Raw genomic sequence first — 23,995 nt, 5'->3', positions numbered from 1 at the left:
TGTGTGTCCTACAGTGACACACGCAGCAAAAAAGATGAACAATGTTTACAGCAATGATAGGAGCAAACATGTGGTAACCATGTGTTTTTAATCACCTGTTTTACTGAAACATACAGCATACCACATACATACACCAAGACACTTTATTTGTATATTTCTCTCAAATTGATCTTGATGATGTTTTAACAAATAAATGATCACAAATATTTTGGCTTTAATACTTCTTTATTTAAGCACTGAAAAGCAACACTATACTGAAAAATAATTTAAATAAATATTCTCCACTGTCATTCGAGTTCCAACTGCAATATAAGCTACAGGAACAAATACATTCAACATTGTCTATACCTTCATGGGAATAAGAGTCACACAAATCAAATCACCAAGGCTAGCTTCTAAAACATTGTTTACACATTTGAATTACATGACAAGAGTTATTTCTTAACACAATTACAATAAAACATTAGATTAAATGCAACCAGATGCCAGCACAGTCCTTATAACAAATGGCAGTAGGAACAACATAAACTAATTTATATTTGTGAAATCAGTAATATATTATATTGGCTCTTTGTATTTCCTTGAATAGCAGCTGATATAGTTGTGAGCAACAATATTTTGAAAAAATAAAATAAAACAGCACTATAGAGAAAATCTCATAAAAAAACTAATATACATAAAGAAAAGATTAATGAAGATGGTATTGCAGTGTTTCAATTGTAAATGCAAAAACAGAACCAAAGCTGCAGAACCCAATATTCAACTAATATGCTGGGCATACATTGTCAGGTAAAATGTCTGTCAGACCAACAAACATTTTATCTGCCAGCCTGAAAACCAGCAGATATCATGACCATACACTGAGATATTTCACAGTACATGAGGTGTGGCTACTAAATAATTAGACTGTACTTGTAAAAAATTAACCATAATTAGTGAGTAAAAAGGAAGTAGGGGATCATTATCCCAAAAGGATTTTGGAAGTTTCACCCCTTTTGCACAGATAGTTTGCTGTTAGACAGCATTCGAATAAGTGTGTTTTTCCTACACTATGCATCATAAAAATGGTTAGCTCAAAAGTAGAGCAACGTGTCAACTTTTTTAATTTTTTTGCTAAATTAAACAAAACTATCACCGAATCTTTCCGTATAGTAACTAAGGCTTAGGGCGCAGATTGTATGTCACGTGCATGTGTGTTTGGGTGGCACAAAAGATTTAGTGACTGTTGTGAGGATGTTGAAGATGATGAACGTCCTGGAAGGCCTTGCATGTCGTGAAAATAATTGAGAAAATTGTTTGAAATTACCATCGGCTCAGCATCCGAATGAGAGCAGAAATGGTAAACATCGACAAAGAAACTGTTAGGCAAGTTTTGCATCAAGATCTTAACATGACAAAAGTTTGTGCTAAGATGGTTCTAAGGCTTCTCACTGCCGAGCAGAAAGAAAATTGAAAGTGAAGTTGTACAGACAATTTTTAACAAATTCAAGCAGATTTGCGATTTTGAAGTTATTAACTTTGATGAAAATATACAGTATGTTATAGTACAATCCTGAGACAAAAAAGCCAGTCCAGGCACTAGAAACCACCATCATCATCAAGAATGAAGAAAGCAAGTAAAGGCAAATCCAAATTCAAAGCCATGTGAATTGCTTTATTTCATATTAATGGTGTTGTTTTGAAAGACTGGGTAACAAAGTGCAAGACAGTGAATCAATATTATTTCAGAAGTGTTCTAAAAACTTTGCGGGAAAGAATCTTAAGAAAGAGGCCAGAATTTTAGAAAAATGGTTTCATCTTACATCAGGACAACGCACTAGCCCACACAGCTCTCTGTGAAGCAGTTTTTGGCTAAGAAACAGGTTGCAGTGCCAGAAAACCTTACATACTCACCAGACCAAGCACCATGTGAGTTATTTTCTATTACCTAAAGTCACTACTGTACTCTGTACTCAAGGGCACCCATTTTGCATCAGTTACTCCATTAAGAAGGAAACGACATAGCTGTTGAGACAGCTGACAGATATTAAGTTACAGCACGGCTTTGACAAATGGAAAATAAAGAATGCAGTGGTGTGTGGATGCAGAAGGGGAGTGCAAACAGTAGAAGGGGAATGGAGTTAAAATGTATTTTCAATATAATTAAACATAAATTACAGTATCAGTCTAGTTATTTAATAGCAACACCTCATATGGTCACACGATATCTAGTACATCCACTTGGGAGGAAACATTTCCCCGTTCCCCTGCTACAGCCGGTGATCCGTAGCAGTGCATACACTGCAAGATGTGGCTGGCCAATAATTGGATTAGTCGGTTATGTTGGAAGATTTCAGCATGGGTGACCATCAATCATAGCTGATCGATAGCGGCAAAACATTATCATCCCAATCAATTGGATCAGGCCAATAATTGCATAATGCCCAGCTATACATTTAAATATGACCAACAAATGCTTTTTATTTAGCCAGAACCCTCTCTTTACAACAGATGAAAGTACCAGTGGTATCATAATTTGCACCACAATATGCAGTTGTTTATGGTGAAATTAGAGAAAGAGTATTTATCAAGCACCATGTGGCCTACCATTGTCACACTGACTGAATCTTGGTAATCTAAATTGCAAGTGAATAACACCAATAAAAAGTATGATACCTTTCACTCCCACAATAAAAAACAAATAAAGAAGTAAATATTATAGCGGCACAGGTCATGCTGCTATAACACTTCCTCAGTGATGTGCGGTGAGGTTAGCAGAGCCTTTAATGTCATACTAACGCATAAGCCAGAGTTTGGACTATATAAATTATACTAAAAATACAAAGAACATATTAGAAATATCATCTTTGTATGTCATACTAACATATAAGCCAAAGTTTTTACTATATAAAGTATACAAAAAACAAAACAAAGAACATATTAGAAATATCATCTTTGTATTATTCTAATAATTTTATAGTCAAAATGCTAGTGTATGATAGGTGAACCTATCTTTTACATACATCTCTGTTCGAAACTCACCAAATTTACAGTATATACTGCTGCACCTTTGTATAATGCCCACATGTACCCTTTGGCTCATATATTGTGTATAAATCTGGCTCTGGTACAAGCCAGTGCCTCCTCAGCCACTTACCTCACTGCACGTCCTTGCACTTCCTGCTTAGCCTCATTACCTAGGCAAAGCAGGAAGCCACTCCGACAAGATGTACTAACTTCTTGTCTGCCAAAGCAGCGGAGTGTAAACTCCCAACTCCGGCGATCCCCACAGAGCACACAGCGCATCAAGTCAGTGCTGATGGGCTGTGTCTCTCAGCCCAGACAGCTACACTGCACATGCACAAGATCTCGCAAACCAATAGCTGCAAGTGTCGGAACGGTCAGTGCTGCTGACTACTCATACATTGCCCTGGATATCAGAGTGCTATCTTTTAGACTGCAGTACCGATATGGACAGGGGCACTAGGCCCACACCGCCGCTGTCATACATAGGGGAGAAGCGGTATCAGTGCACATAATGTGCGCTGATACCACTTCTCCGCCATAATGAGGGATAATACATTTACCCCTAAAATACTTAAAAATGAAGATCAATTTTCTGGACACAATGAACCTTAAAGGAAATAACCCTGCAGGAACCTATTCTCCACAAATAAACAAGAGACTGACAAATCTACCTCAAAAATTACAGCTCTCCCCAAACACAGTCCATCCTTTACAGTTAGGCAACATGATACAACTGCATCTGCTGCAAAGAAACCAACTAGCAAAACCTAGGAGAGAAAGAAAGATTAACAAACAAGGTCCCGAAACAACAGGCACACTAGTTAAAGAGAAAGGAACTGGATACCTAGGATTCATGCTTGTATTATAGGAAAGCTGCAAAGGAAATGTGTGTGCCTATAATGATCAAATACAACAAACATCTAGAGGTCCTTCATAAAATTATAAAATTATGCTGCATAAGGATGACAAACTACTGAAAAGATTCCCTGGACGTCGGGGGTAGATGGTGAGTATCAAATGAGCTATATAACCAGCAATATTTGACACTTACAACAAACCTCAGTAAGTATGAAAATAGATAAGGTAAATATAAATCGCTTTTCTCTACGTTATTTGTAAGCATCACCATCGCCATGGTGGAAACAAAATCTAATGTTTCTCATACGTCCTAGAGGATGCTGGGGTCATCATAGAACCATGGGGTATAGACGGGATCCGCAGGAGACATGGACACTTTAAGACTTTGAAAGGGTGTGAACTGGCTCCTCCCTCTATGCCTCTCCTCCAGACTCCAGTTTTAGAATTGTGCCCTGTGACACTGGACGCACTACAGGGAGCTTTACTGAGTTTCTCTGAAAAATACTTTTTGTTAGGTTTTTTATGTTCAGGGAGGCTGCTGGCAACAGTCTCCCTGCTTCGTGGGACTTAGGGGAGAGGCGTATGACCCACTTCCAGTGAGTTCAAGGGCTCTGCTTCTGGCTACAGGACACCATTAGCTCCTGAGGGTGCTGATCGCTGGGTACGCCTAGATGCTCACTCCCACAGCCTGCCGTCACCCCCTTACAGAGCCAGAAGTCAGAAGACAGGTGAGTAGCTGAAGAGGACTTCAGTGACGGCATTCTCTGAGGTACCGCACAGCGCGCGGACGCTGCTCTCACCAAGCTCCCACATATACACAGCACTACATTCCAGATTAGATCCAAAACTGGCAAAAAGCATTCAGTACATGATTGTGGCGGTTAAAGAGGTACTACATATCACCGAGGACCCGGCTGTCCCTGATAAAAGGGTCTGTATGTATAAGGAAAGGAAACCTGAGGTAACATTTCCTCCCTCTCATGAACTGAACACGCTATTTGAAAAACTCTGGGAAGCTCCTGACAAAAAGTTTCAGATTCCCAAAAGAATTACGATAGCTTATCCATTTTCCTCGGCGGATAGGGAAAAGTGTGAGTCACCCCCCACCATGGACAAGGCCCTGTCACGTTTGTCTAAAAAGGTGGCTCTCCCGTCACCTGACATGGCGACCCTTAAGGATCCTGCGGATTGTAAACAAGAAACTACGTTAAAGTCCATTTATGCGACCACAGGTACGCTACTCAGACCTGTCATTGCGTCTGCGTGGGTAAGTAGTGCTATCGAAAAGTGGGCAGACAACTTGTCTTCTGAAATAGATACCCTAGATAGGGATAGCGTCCTCTTGACGCTGGGTTATATCAAGGACGCTGCAGCATACCTTAAGGAAGCTGCGAGAGATATTGGTCTTTTGGGATCAAAGGCCAATGCCATGGCAGTCTCAGCTAGACGAGCGTTGTGGATTCACCAATGGAATGCTGATGCTGATTCCAAGAAAAGCATGGAATTTCTACCATATAAAGGTAAGGCTTTATTTGGTGACGCCCTTGATGATTTGGTATCTACAGCTACCGCGGGTAAGTCATCCTTTTTGCCTTATGTTCCTCCACAACAAAAGAAAACGCATCACTATCAGATGCAGTCCTTTCGGCCCAATAAATACAGAAAGGGCCGAGGTTCTTCCTTCCTTGCTACTAGAGGAAGGGGAAGAGGTAAATGATCACCAGCCTTGTCAGGCTCCCAGGAGCAGAAGTCCTCCCAGGCTTCTGCCACTTACACCGCATAACGTTGGGGCTCCTATGCGGGAGTCCGCACCGGTGGGGGCACGTCTCAAACTCTTCAGTCAGTTTTGGGTTCGTTTGGACTTAGACCCATGGGTCTTACAAATAGTATCCCAAGGGTACAAGCTGGAGTTTCAAGACGTTCCCCCTCGCCGTTTTTTTCAAATCGGAATTACCAGCTTCTCTTCCGGACAGGGAGGTAGTTTGCGACGCAATACAAAAGTTGTGTCAAAATCAAGTTATCGTCAGGGTTCCCCAGTCACAACAGGGAGAAGGCTTTTATTCGAGCCTGTTTGTGGTCCCGAAGCTGGACGGCTCGGTCAGACCAATCCTAAACCTGAAATCCCTAAATTTCTACCTAAAGAAATTCAAATTCAAGATGGAGTCTCTCCAAGCAGTGATTTCCAGTCTGGAGGAAGGGGATTTTATGGTGTCGGTGGACATAAAGGATGCCTACTTACATGTTCCCATTTATCCTCTGCATCAGGCTTACCTAATGTTTGCAATTCAGGATTGTCATTACCAATTTCAAACGTTGCCGTTTGGTCTGTCCACGGCTCGAGGATTTTCACCAAAGTGATGGCGGAGATGATGGTTCTCCTTCGCAAGCAAGGAGTCATGATTATCCCATACTTGGACGATCTCCTGATAAAGGCGAGATCCAGGGACCAGTTGGTGCAAAAAGTTGCACTCTCCCTGACAGTTCTTCAGCAACATGGTTGGCTCCTAAACTTGCCAAAATCACAGTTGATTCCGACGACGCGGTTGTTGTTTTTGGGAATGATATTGGACACAGAACTACAGAGAGTCTTTCTTCCAGTGGAAAAGGCTCTGGAACTTCAGAGTCTGGTCAAACAAATTATGAAGCCAGCAAGAGTGTCAATCCATCAATGCATTCGGTTGCTGGGGAAGATGGTTGCCATTCAGTTTGGCAAGTTACATGCCAGAATGTTCCAGTGCGACCTGTTGGACAAGTGGTCCGGGTCCCACCTACACATGCACCGGAGGATAATCCTGTCTTCCAAAACCAGGGTATCACTCCTGTGGTGGTGCACAGCTCACCTCCCAGAGGGGTGCAGGTTCGGGATACAGGACTGGATCCTGGTGACCACGGATGCAAGCTTCCGAGGCTGGGGGGCAGTCACAATGGGAGAAAACTTCCAAGGAAGATGGTCAAGTCAGGAAACTTGTCTCCACATAAATGTTCTGGAGTTATGGGCCATGTACAATGGCCTTCTGCAAGCGGAACATCTTCTTCGAGATCCTCCTGTACTGATCCAGTCGGACAATGTAACAGCAGTAGCGTACATAAACCGTCAGGGCGGAACGAAAAGCAGAGCGGCAATGGCAGAAGCCACAAGGATTTTCTGCTGGAGTGGACAACTGGGAAGCAGACTTCCTCAGCAGACACGATCTTCATCCAGGAGAGTGGGGCCTCCACCAAGAAGTCTTCGCAAAGGTGACAAGTCGTTGGGGAGTTCCTCAAGTAGACATGATGGCGTCTCGTCTCAACAAGAAGCTTCAGAGATATTGTTCCACGTCAAAGGACCCTCAAGCAATTGCAGTGGATGCACTGGTGATACCGTGGGTGTTTCAGTCGGTGTATGTATTCCCTCCACTTCCTCTCATTCCAAAGGTTCTAAAGATCATAAGAAGAACAAAGATCCGTGCGATCCTCATTGTCCCAGACTGGCCAAGGAGGGCTTGGTATCCAGATCTTCAGGAATTACTCATAGGAGATCCCTGGCCTCTTCCTCTGCACGAGGACCTGTTACAACAGGGGCCGTGCGTGTATCAGGACTTACCGTGACTACGTATGATGGCATGGCGGTTGAGCGCAAAATCCTAGCCTGTAAGGGTATTCCCAGTGAAGTCATTCCCACACTTATTCAGGCCAGAAAAGGGGTAATGTCTAAACATTACCACCGTATTTGGAGAAAATATGTTTCTTGGTGTGAATCCAAGGGGGCTCCTACGGAGGAGTTTCGGCTAGGACGTTTTCTCCATTTTCTACAAGCAGGTGTGGATGCAGGCCTAAAATTGGGCTCAATTCAAGGTACAGATTTCGGCCTTATCGGTTTTCTTTCAGAAACAATTGGCCTCCCTTCCAGAAGTTCAGACTTTCGTGTAATGCATGTTGCACATCCAACCTCCATTTGTGCCTCCAGTGGCACCATGGGACCTTAATGTGGTGTTGCAGTTCCTTCAATCACATTGGTTTGAACCTTTACGGAAGGTGGAGTTGAAATTCCTCACTTGGAAAGTGGTCATCCTGTTGGCCTTGGCATCTGCAAGGCGGGTGTCTGAGTTAGCGGCCTTGTCTCACAAGAGCCCCTTATTTGATCTTCCATGAAGATAGAGCTGAATTGAGGACACGTCAACAATTTCTACCGAAGGTGGTTTCCTCTTTCCACATGAACCAACCTATTGTGGTGCCTGTGACTACTGACTCCTTCGCTGAGTCAAAATCTCTGGATGTGGTCAGAGCTTTGAAGATTTATGTCGCCAAAACGGCTAAGATTAGGAAAACAGAAGCTCTGTTTGTCCTGTATGCTCCCAACAAGGTTGGGTGTCCTGCTTCCAAGCAGACCATTGCACGCTGGATCTGTAACACGATTCAGCATGCTCATTCCACGGCTGGATTGCCGTTACCGGAATCGGTAAAAGCCCATTCTTCTAGAAAGGTGGGCTCATCCTGGGCGGCTGCCCGGGGGGTCTCGGCATTGCAACTTTGCCGAGCAGCTACTTGGTCGGGGTCAAACACTTTTGCAAAGTTCTACAAGTTTGACACCTTGGCCGATGAAGACCTTAAGTTTGGTCAATCGGTGCTGCAGAGTCATCCGCACTCTCCCGCCTGTTCTAGAGCTTTGGTATAACCCCATGGTTCTATGATGACCCCAGCATCCTCTAGGACGTATGAGAAAATAGGATTTTAATACCTACCGGTAAATCCTTTTCTCTTAGTCCGTAGAGGATGCTGGGCACCCGTCCCAGTGCGTACTGTATCTGCAGTTATTAGTTGTGGTTACACACATGTTGTGTTACGTTATTGTCAGCATGTTGCTGCAAGTGTTCATGCCGTTGGCTTGTGTTCTGTTGAATGCCACGTTGTGCGGCATGCTTGAGGTGTGAGCTGGTATGAATCTCACCTTAGTTTAACAATAAATCCTTTCCTCGTAATGTCCGTCTTCCTGGGCACAGTTCCTATAACTGGAGTCTGGAGGAGGGGCATAGAGGGAGGAGCCAGATCACACCCTTTTAAAGTCTTAAAGTGCCCATGTCTCCTGCCGATCCCATCTATACCCCATGGTTCTATGATGACCCCAGCATCCTCTACGGACTAAGAGAAAAGAATTTACCGGTAGGTATTAAAATCCTACTTTTGTGGCTTATTGTTTTTTCACATAACGGCTGGCTGCTGGTGTTTCAGGTGCACATGGGAGAACTCGTGATGTTTGCGAGATTTTGCACATGTGCTGAGAGGTAAGACACAGCCTATCAACACTAAGCTAATGAGTTGTGGCTCTGGCAGGGATCACCAAAGGGAGGGGGTATTTCCTCTCCACCAACCAAGATACTAAGTGCCGCTATATTACATACCTGTTCCTCTCTTAGTAACAGACAATCTGAAATAGCTAGATGTGTGGTATTCCCTAGTAAATCCAAAGATAGCAGAACATCTCTGCAGTGGACAGGATTTAATTTTTTTTTAATGAAAAGGTGTTAATTGTATATCCAGCAACTGTGCATGTTATGTGCTGCAGTTACTGGTTCCCAGCTTGTATTAATGTAGGTAAGTGATTTGAATGACAGGGACTGCTATTAACTCGACATGGTACCAATCAGGTTTTGTAAGTTCTGAAAAGGTCAGTGGCACTGACCATTCTGTTGACTGCTGGTATCAATTCGACAGCCCAGAATGATGTTGCCACACACACTGAAAGTTTTTCCACGGATCCCCCATCTGTCAGACTATACAGTAAGTCTTTTGTGTTTTATCTAAATTAAGGGTTTTTTCTTTTTTGTTTGTGCCGCTAGCGCCGGTCAAAGAAGCCAAAAGAGCTAGAGTGTGATTCGCCAGAAATACAATTAACACTTTTAGACGTCCGGGCTGTAATTGTCCCTGCTTCGACTCAATAAGGGGCGAAGCAGGCATGACCTTTAAATGTTATAATACATCTATCTGCCCCTTTATTACAACACAAAAATACAGTATGTAACAATAATTCTTACCAAGAAAAAAAAAAGAATTCAGAATTTATGGGATTAACTACAATAACTGGTGCTTCTGGCTGATACTACTGTATGAACAGCAGCTATTTTTTGAATAACAGCAACACTGTGCTTTTTAGGATTCCACTTAGGATTGTGAAGTCAAATTTGAGCTTTATGTTGATCGTTGAAGTGTACAGCTGAAGAAAAATTTGATTGAAATGTATAATTTTATTGTGGCAATCAGTATTCTCTCTAAGCACAATAACGAATGGAGTGCATTACTGCACACAGCACCTGTTTGCTACAGGTCACCTTGTGCCTGGAAAGCGATCCCTTCAGTAAGGAAAGTGATGTGTATGTAACTTTTATAAGCATGAGTACTTTCATTTTCACTGCATCACCGAGGATATTTAGTAACATGTACTTTACATTTTAGAAATTGAAAATGGGTCACAATTCATATTCTCTTTTAATCATACAGAAATATCTGATAGCCCATATATACGATCTTATTCAGACCTGCATGGAGCCCCTGCGGTCTGCACACATGCAGCGGCTATAGTGCATGTGCGCGCCCCTTCACCATGCAATCGCATCACGGAAGGATGCGATTGCACGGTGATTGACAGGCGACGGGCGTACGGAGGTGGCAATGTGGGAAAAGAGGGCAGGAAATGCAGGCGTGTCATGGCCATTTTAGGGGCAGCCATTGACGTCGGTTGTTTCCTGCGATAGTCAACATGGCGGTGGCACCCCTGCCTACAAAGCCACGCTGCATAGGCAGGGGTCATCCTATATTCAATGCAATCACAATTGACGTAGAGTATATATCAAAAGGTTAAGTACCAATACCCACCTTTTGAAATATATATCAAATAATAAATAAATGTAAAAAAAATATCAAAAGTTTATATTAAAGATATATATGATATATGCGAATGGGATAGAGTGCACCCAGACAAACTGATCCCTGTCACAAACTAATTCATATGTATTCTTTGGATCAGTGGGTAGCACCAATGTTTCAATATATGCGGATTATGTACATTAAAAATGAAACATATAATCCCTTGTATTACCATTAATCACAACTAGTTCTGGTGCGGGATATCACCTTCCAAACAGGGAATATAGATTGTAAGCTCAACTGGGGCAGGGACTGATGTGAATGGGCAAATATTCTGTGTAAAGCGCGGCAGAATATGTGTGCGCTATATAAGTAACTGGTAATAAAAAATAATAATAAAATAATAAATCCAGTGATAAATGCGAGCTGAGGCTGATTTCCAAGCCTGAAGCATAGTCCGAATTACTGCACTGGAGAAACCCTTTTCTCTTAGCAGGGATGTCTCAAGAGCCACGCCATCAAAGACAGATGAGGGAGGTCTGGATGGAGGCAGGGCCCTTGGGAGAGTAGGTCCGGATGAAAAGGTAGAGGGAGGGGCTCGTATATGGAGAGATCTATTAGATCCGTGAACCAATGGCATCTAGGCCATTCTTGAGCCACAATTATGATTGTGCCACCGTCTTCTTTGAATTTTCGCAGTACTCTGGGAAGGAGAGACACTGGAGGGAAGAGAGAGGCCAGATGGAAGGTCCAGGAGACTGTGAGAGTGTCCACGAAGCTCGCTACTGGAGCTCTTGTCCTGGCCCAGTACATTGCAACCTTGTGATTGTGTCTGGAGGCCATGAGATCAACGTTTGGAAGTCCCCATCTGCGCACCAGTATCTGAAAGACCTATGAGTGCAGATACCATTCCGCAGTGTGAATGTCCTGTCGACTGAGAAAGTCTGCTTCCCAATTGAGGACTCCTGGAATGAAGATTGTGGATATGGCCGGGAGGTGGAGTTCTGCACAGGTGAGAATTCGTGTCACCTCCTGCATCGCTGCCACACTGCGAGTGCCGACCTGTCGATTTATATATGCCATAGTCATGGCGTTGTCCGATTGAATTTGTACTGGAGAACCCTGGAGCAGAGCCAATAGACAGCTTGAAATTCCAGGATGTTTATCGAGATTTCCTTTTCTGTCAGAGACCAGCGACCCTGAAAGGAGTGACTGCCCGTGACAGCCCCCCATCCCTTGAGACTGGCATCTGTGGTGAGTAGCGTCCAGTGTGGGTTCCAGAATGGTCAGCTCTTGTTTAAATTGGTAGTGTGTAAACACCATGACAGATATGCCTGAAGAGTCGGGGCAGAATCAAGGTCTGGGATTTGATTTGAGACAGTGACCACAGACATTTGGTGAGTATCAGGCCTAGTATATTCCACCATGTCGAATACTGAGACCATGGAGCCTAGGGTCTGCATTGCTGAATGAACCGAGGACCTTGGACTGTAGAGCAGGTTGTGGATGCACAACTGCAATGTTGCAATTTTGTCCTGAGGAGGAATATGCATTGTACTCTGGTGTCCAGCATGTGCTGTATTCTCTGGGATGGGATGAGCAAGGATTTGGACCAGTTGATTAGCCAGCCATGGTATTGAAAGAAGGCCACCATCTGCTGTGGGTGACTTTCCAGCACTGTCATAGATTGTGCCAGAAGAAGCAGGTCTTCCAGGTAAGGCAATATCCGAATTGCCCATTTCCAGAGAGTGGCCGCCATCACCGCCTTGAACACCCTGAGGGCTGTAGACAGTCCAAAGGGAAGGGCTTGGAATTGCATATATTGTTGCAGAACAGCAAAGCAAAGATATCGTTGATGACAGGGTGCAATAGGTACATGGAGGTATGCACCCTGAATATCTAGGGAGACAATATAGTCTCCAGGTTGCATAGCCAGGACAATGGACCATAGAGTTTCCATATGGAAAATGGGGACATGTTCAGCAATTTTTTATTCAAAATTGGACGGTATGATCCATTTGGTTTCTGAACCAAAAACAGGGTAGAATAGAACCCCTGACCCTGCAGAGACTGTGGAACAGGGATGATGACCCCCGACTGTAGGAGGGATCGTATGACTCCAGACAGGGCTTGTGCTTTGTCGGTTTCTGCTAACGGACTAGAAGGAAAATATTGTCTTGGGGGGACGCTTCAGGATGGAAAGAGCGTACCCATGAGAGACCACTTCTAGGACCCAGGCGTCAGTGCTGACTTGACGCAATGTGTGGGCGAATTGAAGAAATTTGCCTCCCACCCTGGAGTCCCCCTGGGGGAGGCCCGCCCCGTCAGGCAGAGGGTTTGTTCTGTGGCTTGGTAGTTGGATGTCTGGCCGTCAAAGCCTGTTTGGTTTTGGGTTTGAAAGTCCTGACTGTGCGAAACCCTCATGCAAATGTCTGACCTTTGGTCTTGCCGTGCTGACAAAAGGACTAAAAGGATGAAGTCCGAAGTCGCACTGACTATGCTGAAGGCAGACAGGCTGTTTTAGAGGTAGCCAATTTCTCAATTTTTTCCAGTTCCGACCCAAACAGGAAGTCGCCTGTGTATGGCAAGGCTTCCAGGGCCTTCTTTGAGTCTGAATCTGCTTTCCAAGATCGCAGCCACACAATGCGGCGAGCTGCAATGGAAACAGCAGAAGCCTTAGAGGAAAATAGGACTGTGTCCAGAGCTGCCTCCACAATGTAATAGGCTGCGTCTCTGATATCATTGAGTAGAGACAACTGGTCCCAAGTCTCTATGGCCTTAGCCACCCAGGCTGTAGCATTAGCCAGTCTAGCCGTTGCTCCTGAGAGGGAGTACATTGACACATATCCAACTGCCTATCCAGCAGATCCCTAAGGGAAGATGACATAGGGATAGGGAGTATTGAACTTTTAATTAAATGTGTCAAATAAGCATCCACTGTAGGTTTCTTACAAACAGCTGATGGTAGCGGATAAAAGGAGCTAAGCTTCTTAGGGACCGTAAATTTCCATGCCTTGCTCATGACTTCTGTGAAGTGGTCCGAGTTAGGAAACTCTGATAAAACTACTTTCTACCGTTTCCGCAGAGGATCTTCAGTAGTAGGGGCCAGTTCAGCATCTTCTAGCTGAAGTGACAACTACACCGCCCTAATTAATGCAGCCACATGAAACTTAAGTGGGGCCTCCTCATTGCCAGAGAAGGAGTCAGCGTCTGAAACCTCAGCTTGCTCGGAAGTAACTATTGATTCATCTGAATCAGAGAGAGGGGTAGACTATGAGGAAGGCACAGGCCACTTAGAATTAGAGGGTGCAGGCAATGTACCTTGACCCTGCATGTTTTGAAAAACAGCCGAGGAAGCAGCCAAGCTCTGTAAAGAGCTAGAAAATGAGTCCAACCATGTGGTAGGGACAGGTGGGGCTGCAATTGCCTGATAAACAGGCTGCAATGAATGTGGAAATCCCACAGAGGGAGCCATTGAGGACTGCAGTGGTTGTAGTTTACCCATAGGGGAAGCAATATGGTCAGCAATCTTAGTCAGCAGTGTGGTAAAAGATGCCAATGGGGGTTCTTGTACAAGTGCTGGAGGGGCTAAGGTGCTGGGAGGCACCAAACAGGTTGTGCACCGACCATCCTTTGACAATTCCTGAGGTAAAAGATCTGTGTTACAGGTTTTACATGCTGCCATTGTAGAAGCCCCTGACTGTTTGGTCTAAGGCTAAGCTTTGTTAGACATTGCAGAATTACTGTGTACACACACAATTATTATGTCGACCTTTTGTACTATCTACCTTTTTCATGTCGACCTTTTGACCCTGTCGACCTAATGTCTGTCTAACATATGGTGTCTATCTATTGACTGTCTAACTAGACACTAGACACTGTCTATCTATCAACAGGATACCGTGCCATGGGTCTCGCTGAAATCACACACCTAGTGGCATTGCGGCCCGGTGGGGGTGTTGGAGCATCAGCGCTGGCTTCCTATTGGACTGCCAGATGCTTATTGCTCAGTAAAAAAAATAAAAATTGTTAAAGAAAAAAAGAAAAGCTTGTGCTGCAGTGTGCTGCCCTTGTTCAGTGTGACCAGCTCCATGCTGGCACCAAAAAAAACTGATGTGCCTGAGCGTTGGGGCGGGGTATGAAGGCAGAGGAGCCCACTGCGTCCTGGGAGCCTCACAAAGCTTTATTGTTCTGTGCCAGATCTGGTCTCCACCAGATCATACACAAGGTTAACCCTGTGGAGACCAAGGACCCCGAATAAGAAACATAATTTACAACCAAGAAAATTGTTAATTAACTTATTTTCACGCACACAATATTGGGGGTCATTCCGAGGTGTTCGCTCACTATCAGTTTTTAGCAGCCGTGCAAACGCATAGTTGCCGCCCACGGGGGAGTGTATTTTTGCTTTACAGGAGTGCGAACGCCTGTGCAGCAGTGCGCCTGCAAACACATTTTGTTCAAAACAAGACCAGCCCTGTAGAAACTTATCCCGTGCGATGATTGCTGCGACGAGTGACACGGTAATGACGTCAGATACCCGCCCAGCAAACGCCCGGCCACGCTTGCGTTTTTCAAACACTCCCAGAAAATGGTCAGTTGACACCCAGAAACTCCCACTTCCTGTCAATCTCCTTGCGTTCGGCTGTGATATTGGAATCGTCGCTAGAACCAGTGCAAAACCACAAAGGACTTCGTACCCGTACGACGCACGTGCACATTGTGGTGCATACGCATGCGCAGAATAGCCGTTTTTTTCACTGATCGCTACGCAGCGAACAACGGCAGCTAGCGATCAACTCGGAATGACCCCCATTGTCTGGTAGTCACAAAATGCAGATACTGTGTTACAGAACTGTCATATACATATAATTAATTACATGGAACACCTGCCTCGTTAAGGAGTTCAACTTCCACATCAGTTGATGTGCCAAAGACTATATACTTATATTATGGAGGTTTCCTAGCTGTGTTGATGTCTGTTTCTAAAACATAAAAAAGCTTACAGTAAGATAAAGAACATTAATGCAGCATAATTTAACGCACTGATGCCAGGCAAGCCATTCTGTTAGCTATGCAGCTTCCAATTGGCAGTGCTGGGTGCTAAAAAGAGGCTTTGCCTTTGTTGCTTTTCATGAAACTTTATCCTGAGGATCCAACAAGAAAAATAACGCTGAAACATACAGTCTTCATTTAAAATATACATCACCATAAGATAAAAATACACTCTTCATAGGATTCTACAAGGTCAACAAGTGCAAATATCTAAAATCGATGGACAGAAATGTTATAACAACCCATCTAGGTTCTTCTGAACGGTTTGGTCTTCTTTTTCATTATTTGGTTCATCCAGGGGTTTATAATTGTTTTGGTATTCTTGAAGGATTTTAACTACATCATGATGCCCAAAATGCATAGCTTCATCCATAGGCGTATTATTCCATCTGTAAGAAGACATAATAAAAAATTATTCTTGAACCCTCTCAGATCTGCCATTGGTTTGATGCAGAAATTTATTTGTGAAGCATATCTTTGTATGCAGCAGCTCAATAAAATATAATATTAAAGAGAAAAAGGTGAGTGCTCAGTTTGTTACTTACTTATTGTGGCACCTATAAATAGAAAAATGGTTACATATTTGATTAAAAATGTTTACACTCGTTTAAGAGCAAGTGGAGAAAGTGGATAGAGTCTGTTGTAGCATATGCAAAAAAAACTCCTTATCAAGAAGAGCAGGCGCTTTATAATAGTTGCTGTACCAAGCAGCTGCCAGGAAACCAGGAAAGTCACTCCTGAAGATATACAAAAAAATGGAAGAATAGGCAGCGCTACAAACGAAGTGATTGGAATAAACAATGATACATTTTATACCAATTTATTAAAAAGCCAATAAAAACTGTTTATGATATTGTTATTCTCTCCTCAAAATTGAATAATAATAAAATACATGCACCTTATTCAGTTCATACACATCTGCATAAAATTAGACCCATTTGTGTCTGTTCCTGAATGTATACCCAGGTAAGTCCACAAGTCCCACAGAGGATTTATAATATATCAGCACAGTTCGGTTGTTGAATATTTACCGATCACCGTATTAGAGGTGGAAAGGCTTCCATATGAGAAGTTCCATGTTGGAAATTGATGTCCTCATTTATGGTGGTGATTGCTGTTAATGTCCTCTTAATGATGCACAGGGGGTTGATGGTGGATCCGTGGTTGGTTCAGATACTAAGTTGTGGTCTTTAGAAGCTGAAGTGGTGCAGAGCAGGGGGGTCCTGACACGTTTCGCTGCTCCCCAAAAGTTTGCAGCTTTATCAAAGGATACCATGCAATAGATGATTGGGGTTTATATACCCTTCTTAATTAGGAGGATTGATGACACTTGTAACAGGAAGTTAATCCAATCATTTCAAATAATATCTAAATCATGTGCATAATATTAAGGAGGCAGACCTATTATATACATTTAATGTGTATACCCATTTTGATCTTATTATTAAGATCTGTTCAATATATAAACTTTAAGTTAGTTCTAAGAAATACAAATAGAGTGATTTTTAGCCAATGGGTGAAGTTATTTATGTTCTGTTGCTATGGTAACTATGTAATATACACCCCTATTGGTGGCACAGTTAAATGGATGGAAATTGTGACCATTCAGAGCATCTGACTTTTAACTGGTCGTTTGCGGTCACATGACCGCAAGTATCCCATGTCACTAGCAGAGTCCTTCTTAATATGGTCTCACTTCCGGGTCACGTGACGCGTGCCGGTCACGTGACAGGTCACGTGCTCGGCGCCGACCTGCGACCAGGAAGTGGGCTGACATCCACACAAGGAAGGGGTTTTTCTCGTTCTTTAGAGAAAATTATTATTATTTTAGAAGAGCATTATTTATAAACAATACGATCATAACTATGATACATCAATAATATAAATTGGTTCAGTGCAGTCTCACTTCCGGGTCACGTGACACACGCCGGTCACGCGCCGACCCGCGGCCGGGAAGCAAGAAAACACTTATAACAGACAAAATTCAATCTAGCACAATACTTTGCTTACACAGAGCGATTCATATCTTACTTTATAAAGGTAGCCAGAGAGAAAGGGAGACAAGAGAAATTCACTATATAAACTTTTAGAGTGTGACATGACTCGGACTAGTCCGGTCATGTGACTTTAATGGGAGTTGTTAATCCACTGAGCGATCTCATCACATAACTATAGTGTCACATGACTTTAGATCATGCAACACTAATAGAGAATAGAATCCCATTGGACAATTTTATCACTCCGTTGGAAATAACCAATCCTGATGTTTTCATGTTGTATCCACATAAATGTACAAATCAATTCATGACTATATTTTGCCACAATGAAAGTTACACAATTTAGTGATACATATGAAAAAAAAATATTAATTTAAAACAACAAGCACACAAGGGATCCGCTGATAGAAATCCATAAAAACTGTCATTATAATAAACAATGTCAATTCATTAGTAGTCAATTATTCTCATCTATTATGAAAGATACTATGGTATCCTTTACATATATTAATAATTAGTGAAATGTAATAGAGTTCGACACCACAGTTTCAGTATATATTATAATAAAACATTTAGTTCAACTGGTTCATTCAATCCTTCAGGATAGATCGAACCTATTTTATGCATCCAGTAAATTTCTTGTCTGCAAAGTTTCTTAAAGCGATCTCCTCCTCTGCTAATGGTTGGTATATACTCTACTCCCACCACTTTTAGGCTCCCTGGATCACCGTTATGATGGTCAAAGAAATGCTTAGATACGCTGTGTGTCAATAATTGATTCACAATGTACCTACAATGTTCTAGAAATCTAACCCGTAATTTTCTAGTTGTTCGACCTATGTATCTCTGGTTACAGCCACAGGTGAGTACGTAAATGACATAGGAGCTATTACAATTGATAAAACTCCTAATGTCCCAAAAATCCAGATGGTTGTTATTGGGTTTAGATTTCATTTTTGTACATGTTTACATGTAAAGCATTTGTTCCCACCACATTTAAAATTGCCTTTTGGTTTAGGTGGAAGCCAAGAAAGATTGGCTTCACGTTGTATACTCCTATCTTCACTTTTAAGAAAACTGGGTGCTAATAAGTTTTTTAAGGATACATTCTTTTTAAAAATGAAGCAGGGTTTTGTTGGTAAATCTTCTATTAGTAAATGATCCTGCCGAAAGATGCTGTAATTCTTCTTTATGATACGTTTAATCTCAGAACATTGGCCATTATAGGTAGATATAAAAGGACCTGTTTATTTGGCTGTACAAGAGATTTAGTTTTTTTGGACTAATAGCTCTTCCCTCTCCATTAACAGTACTTATTTAAAAGCCGACTGGAGAGTCGTAGTTGGATAGCCCCTCTGTTCAAAAGAGTCTTACATAAGTTCTGCTTGTTTGACAAAATCTTTTTTTCTCCGTACAATTTCACCTCAATCTAATTAGTTGCCCTTCATTGCCCTAAATATACAATGAGAATATGGAACATGTGATCCCCACCCTTTTGAACCATTACAGGTGACTACTTCCGTTTTTTATAATAAAGTTTTTTTACTATAAATAATCAGCACGTTTCCAACCCTGCCATCATTGACAAAGTGCGACACGGCTCATGAAACGCGTTGGATGCATTAGGGGAACGGAGAGGACTACAAAATGAAGCTCATCTCGGGGCACCTGACTGCATTCAACAACACAAGTTCCAGCCACCCGCCGCTATTTACATCACCAGCGCCAGAAGACAGACAAACACCCGTGCAAACGGGAGTGAAGGACCACCTGTCCGAACCTAGATTGCGGCGCTACATTAAACAACAGCCTGAGCGGGACTAAGCTTCCGGACATCCGTCGCTAACATTATAGGAGGACAAGAACGCCGTGCAAACGGAAGACACAGATAATTTCCTCCAACCCAGACTGCTGTAAGACAGAGGTAGGGATGGCTTAGTCCAGCAGGTGCAACTGGAGCAGACTTTTGCTACAACAGACTCTATCCACTTTCTCCACTTGCTCTTAAAAGAGTGTAAACATTTTTAATCAAACATCTAACCCTTTTTATTTATTTTATTTATTTATTAGCAGTTTCTTATATAGCGCAGCATATTCCGTTGCGCTTTACAATTAGAACAACAATTATAGAACAAAACTGGGCAAAGACAGACAGACAGACAGACAGACAGACAGAGGTAGGAAGGCCCTGCTCGCAAGCTTACAATCTATAGGGAAATAGGCATTGATACACAAGGATAGATGCTACCTGTCACATAATGGTTCCCCAGGTTGCTAGGTTCTTATATGATATGATCACCCAGCAATGTTGGAAGACAAAATGTGAGTTTATGTGGACTGTACAGAGGGGATGTAACTTGATAGGGAAGCTGTGAAGGTTATGTGTGTGGGTCTGAAATTTGGTAGGCTTGTCTGAAGAGATGAGTTTTCAGAGAACGTTTAAAGGTTTGGAGACTAGAGGAGAGTCTTATTGTGCGTGGGAGTGCATTCCACAGAGTGGGTGAAGCCCGGGTAAAGTCCTGTAATTTTGAGTGGGAACAGGTAATGCATGTGGATGAGAGACGCAGATCTTGTGCAGAGCGGAGAGGTCTGGTAGGGAGATATTTTGAGATGAGTGAGGAGATGTATGATGGTGCAGTTTGGTTAATAGCCTTGTATGTAAGTAAAAGTATTTTATATTTGACACGGTAGAATACCGGTAACCAATGGAGGGACTGACAGAGCGGATCAGCAGATGAAGAACGTCTGGCGAGGAAGATTAGCCTCGCAGCTGCATTTAAAATGGATTGAAGTGGTGATAGCCTATGTTTGGGAAGACCAGTAAGGAGACTATTACAATAATCAATGCGGGAGATGATGAGTGCATGGATTAGAGTTTTTGCAGTGTCTTGTGTAAGATAAGGGCGTATTTTGGATATGTTTTTAAGGTGCATGTAACATGATTTAGAGACAGATTGAATGTGTGGAACAAAGGACAGTTCAGAGTCAAGGGTGACACCTAGGCAACGAGCTTGTGGGGTGGGGTGGATAGTTGCATTGTCAACAGTTATAGAGATATCAGGTTGGTAACTACTCTTAGCTGGTGGGAAAATAATTAATTCGGTTTTGGAAATGTTGAGTTTGAGGTGGCGAGATGACATCCAAGATGAAATGGCAGACAGGCATCCAGTGACACGAGCCAATACTGGTGGTGACAAATCTGGGGAGGATAGGTAGATTTGAGTATCATCAGCATACAAATGATACTGAAATCCAAAGGAGCTGATTAGTTTACCAAGAGAGGAGGTATAGATTGAGAAAAGCAGAGGACCTAAGACTGAGCCTTGCGGTACTCCAACTGATAGAGGTAGAGAAGAGGAGGTAGAATCAGAGAAGTGAACACTGAAAGAGCGATTAGATAGGTAGGATGAGAACCAAGAAAGGGCAGTGTCTATTTACAGGTGCCACAATAAGTAACACACTGAGCACTCATCTTTTTCTCTTGATGCACAAATTGTCACTTGCTAGCTACAGACTGATAAATACGGCAAAGGCTGCTTAACTTTGATTCAGCTATAAAAGATCTATGTAAAAAAAATACAAGTTGCTTTTTATGAGAGTTATTATATCACAACTAGGAGTCTGAGGGGAGGGTTTGGCTAGAAACTATGGGTCATGCAGTGAGAATAGTAGGGATGGTGGTAGTGAGATATAAGGGGGTGGAGAAGGGGGGAGGGAAAGTGCAGCCGGTAAGGGTATTTACATGGGTTCTAATAAGGGTATTAAGAAAGGTATTGCCAAAGCATTAAATAATAACAATTATGTGTCATCATTACAGCCTATAGAAAATGATGTACGGGACTTAAGGGAAAATACTTATGTCAGGGCGGTGAATTTAGACGGGAACATTAGGTTGATCAAAGAGAAAAGTAAGGTGGGCAATACTAAGTATGGTGGGGTTGGAGAGGGAGCAAGAAGGACAGTCTGTATCAGTAACGCTAGGGATGCACTAGTAAACCAGGATGGGATATCTTTAAAAAAACAAACGGATAAAGGAACCGCTAAACTAAAATGTATGCTTGCAAACGCAAGAAGTCTAGCAGGTAAAATGGGGGAAGTGGAATTGTTAGCATCAAAGGCTGAGTATGACATTATAAGTATTACGGAAACATGGTGGGACGACTCTCACGACTGGGTTGCAAACTTGGAGGGGTATTCTCTTTTCAGGAGGGACAGGGCAAACAAAAGAGGAGGAGGTGTATGTCTTTATGTTAAACCATCACTTAAACCATACTTAAAGGAGGTTATCTATGAGGAGACTGGCGATAATGTGGAGTCACAATGGGTTGAAATCTCAAGTGGGGGTATTGATGCAAAAAAACTAGTCATAGGCACGTGCTACAAACAGCCGGATATTGGCATACATGAGGAAGAACAACTCTTGCAGCAAATCAAAACAGCTGCGGGATTGGGGGACATCCTTGTGATTGGGAATTTTAATTACCCGGATATAAACTGGAGTAATGATTCATGTGCTAAAGCTAGGGGCAACAGGATCTTAAATATGTTAAAGGATCACTACTTGTCTCAACTAGGAGTAAAACTACCCTGGATCTAGTAATTACTAATAATGTGGACATTATATCAAACACTGAAGTGTGGGAGACTTTGGGTAACAGTAATCACTATATGATCACATTCGACATCAGTTTCAGGAAACATAGCTACAGGGGTTCCACAAAAACTTTTAACTTTAGGAAGGCTAATTTCAGTATGCTGAGATGTGCACTTAACGACATAGAGTAAGAGGTTCTGTTTAATAACAACACCACTTTGGAAATGTGGGATGTTTTAAAAGGGTTGCTGGATAGCAATATTCATAAATTTATTCCCATGGGCAGTAAAAGCAGTATTAAACTCAAACCTATGTAGCTTAACAAGAAGGTTAAGGCAGAAATGGATAAGCGGTCTTTCAAAGCATTTAAATCTAATGGAAAGGAGGAGTCTTTCAAGTATTACAAGGAATGTAATAAGAATTGCAAAAAAGCAATGAGAGCAGCTAAAATGGAAAATGAAAAGCAAATCGCTATAGAGTAAAATCAATCCTAAAAAGTTTTTTAAATACATAAACGGTAAGAGGTTAAAAAAGGAGAATATAGGTCCATTAAAAGATGAATTAGGAGAATTGATAAATGATGACGAAATAAAAGCGGAAATACTGAACAAATTCTTTTCATCAGTATTCACCAGAGAAGAACTGATGGTGGGAGTACAGCATAACAATTGTGACAGTAATGATTCATGGTTAGATACTTGTTTAAGCGAAGAAGTAGTCCGGAAGAGACTAAGCGAAATTAAGATTAATAAATCACCTGGTCCTGATGGACTTCACCCAAGGGTTCTTATGGAGCTTAGTTCACAACTAGCACGACCCCTATACTTGATTTTCAATAGTTTAATTAGATCAGGCATGGTACCGAAGGATTGGTGTATAGCTGAGGTAGTGCCATTATTTAAAAAGGGATCCAAAAATCTTCTGGGAAACTACAGACCAGTTAGTTTGACGTCTATAGTGGGGAAAATATTGGAAGGCATTCTAAGGGACAGCATACAGGGGTATCTACAGTCCGCTAGGATTATTAGCAAGAACCAGCATGGGTTTGTGAGGGACAAGTCATGTCAGACTAACTTTATTAGCTTCTACGAGGAAGTGAGCAATAATCTTGATCAGGGAAAAGCAGTGGATGTAGTCTTCCTAGATTTTGCAAAATCCTTTGATACAGTTCCTCACAGGAGACTGATGATCAAATTAAAGGAGCTTGGCCTAGGAAAAACTATTTGCACATGGATAAGCAACTGGTTGGATAGCAGGGTACAGCGAGTAGTGGTCAACGGGAAGTCCTCAACCTGGTTCCCAGTAGTAAGCAGAATACCACAAGGGTCCGTACTCGGACCACTACTGTTCAACATATTTATCAATGACCTAGAAATAGGCCTGGAAAGCACAGTGTCAATCTTTGCAGATTATACTAAACTGTGTAAGGTAATTAACTCAGAATTGGATGCGGAGTCCTTGCAGAATGATCTATCTAAACTTGAACTCTGGGCGTCTAAATGGAAAATGAAGTTCAATACAGACAAATGCAAGGTTATGCATTTCGGGACTAAAAACAAACTCGCAGCCTACATATTAAATGGGGAACGCCTAGGGGAAACAAAGTTGGAAAAAGATTTAGGGGTACTCATTGATAATAGGCTTA

The 23,995-nt window shown here is 42.4% G+C and overlaps 1 protein-coding gene across 2 annotated transcripts in view; it reads right to left on the bottom strand.

Annotated features, from left to right (window-relative positions):
- Positions 1-206: 206 nt before the first annotated feature.
- LOC134945051 (glutaminase kidney isoform, mitochondrial-like) overlaps positions 207-23,995 on the bottom strand; it is a 1,232,451-nt gene continuing 1,208,662 nt past the window's right edge. For both annotated transcript variants that reach the window (XM_063934082.1, XM_063934081.1), the window contains one exon: positions 207-16,148. In XM_063934082.1, the coding sequence (XP_063790152.1) occupies positions 15,992-16,148 (157 nt within the window). In that variant the 3' untranslated portion in view covers positions 207-15,991. The remainder of the gene's footprint in view (positions 16,149-23,995) is intronic.

This window comes from Pseudophryne corroboree, chromosome 7, assembly GCF_028390025.1.
Source record: "Pseudophryne corroboree isolate aPseCor3 chromosome 7, aPseCor3.hap2, whole genome shotgun sequence".
Classification (NCBI taxonomy): domain Eukaryota; kingdom Metazoa; phylum Chordata; class Amphibia; order Anura; family Myobatrachidae; genus Pseudophryne; species Pseudophryne corroboree.
This window is presented reverse-complemented; position numbering and strand designations above follow the sequence as displayed.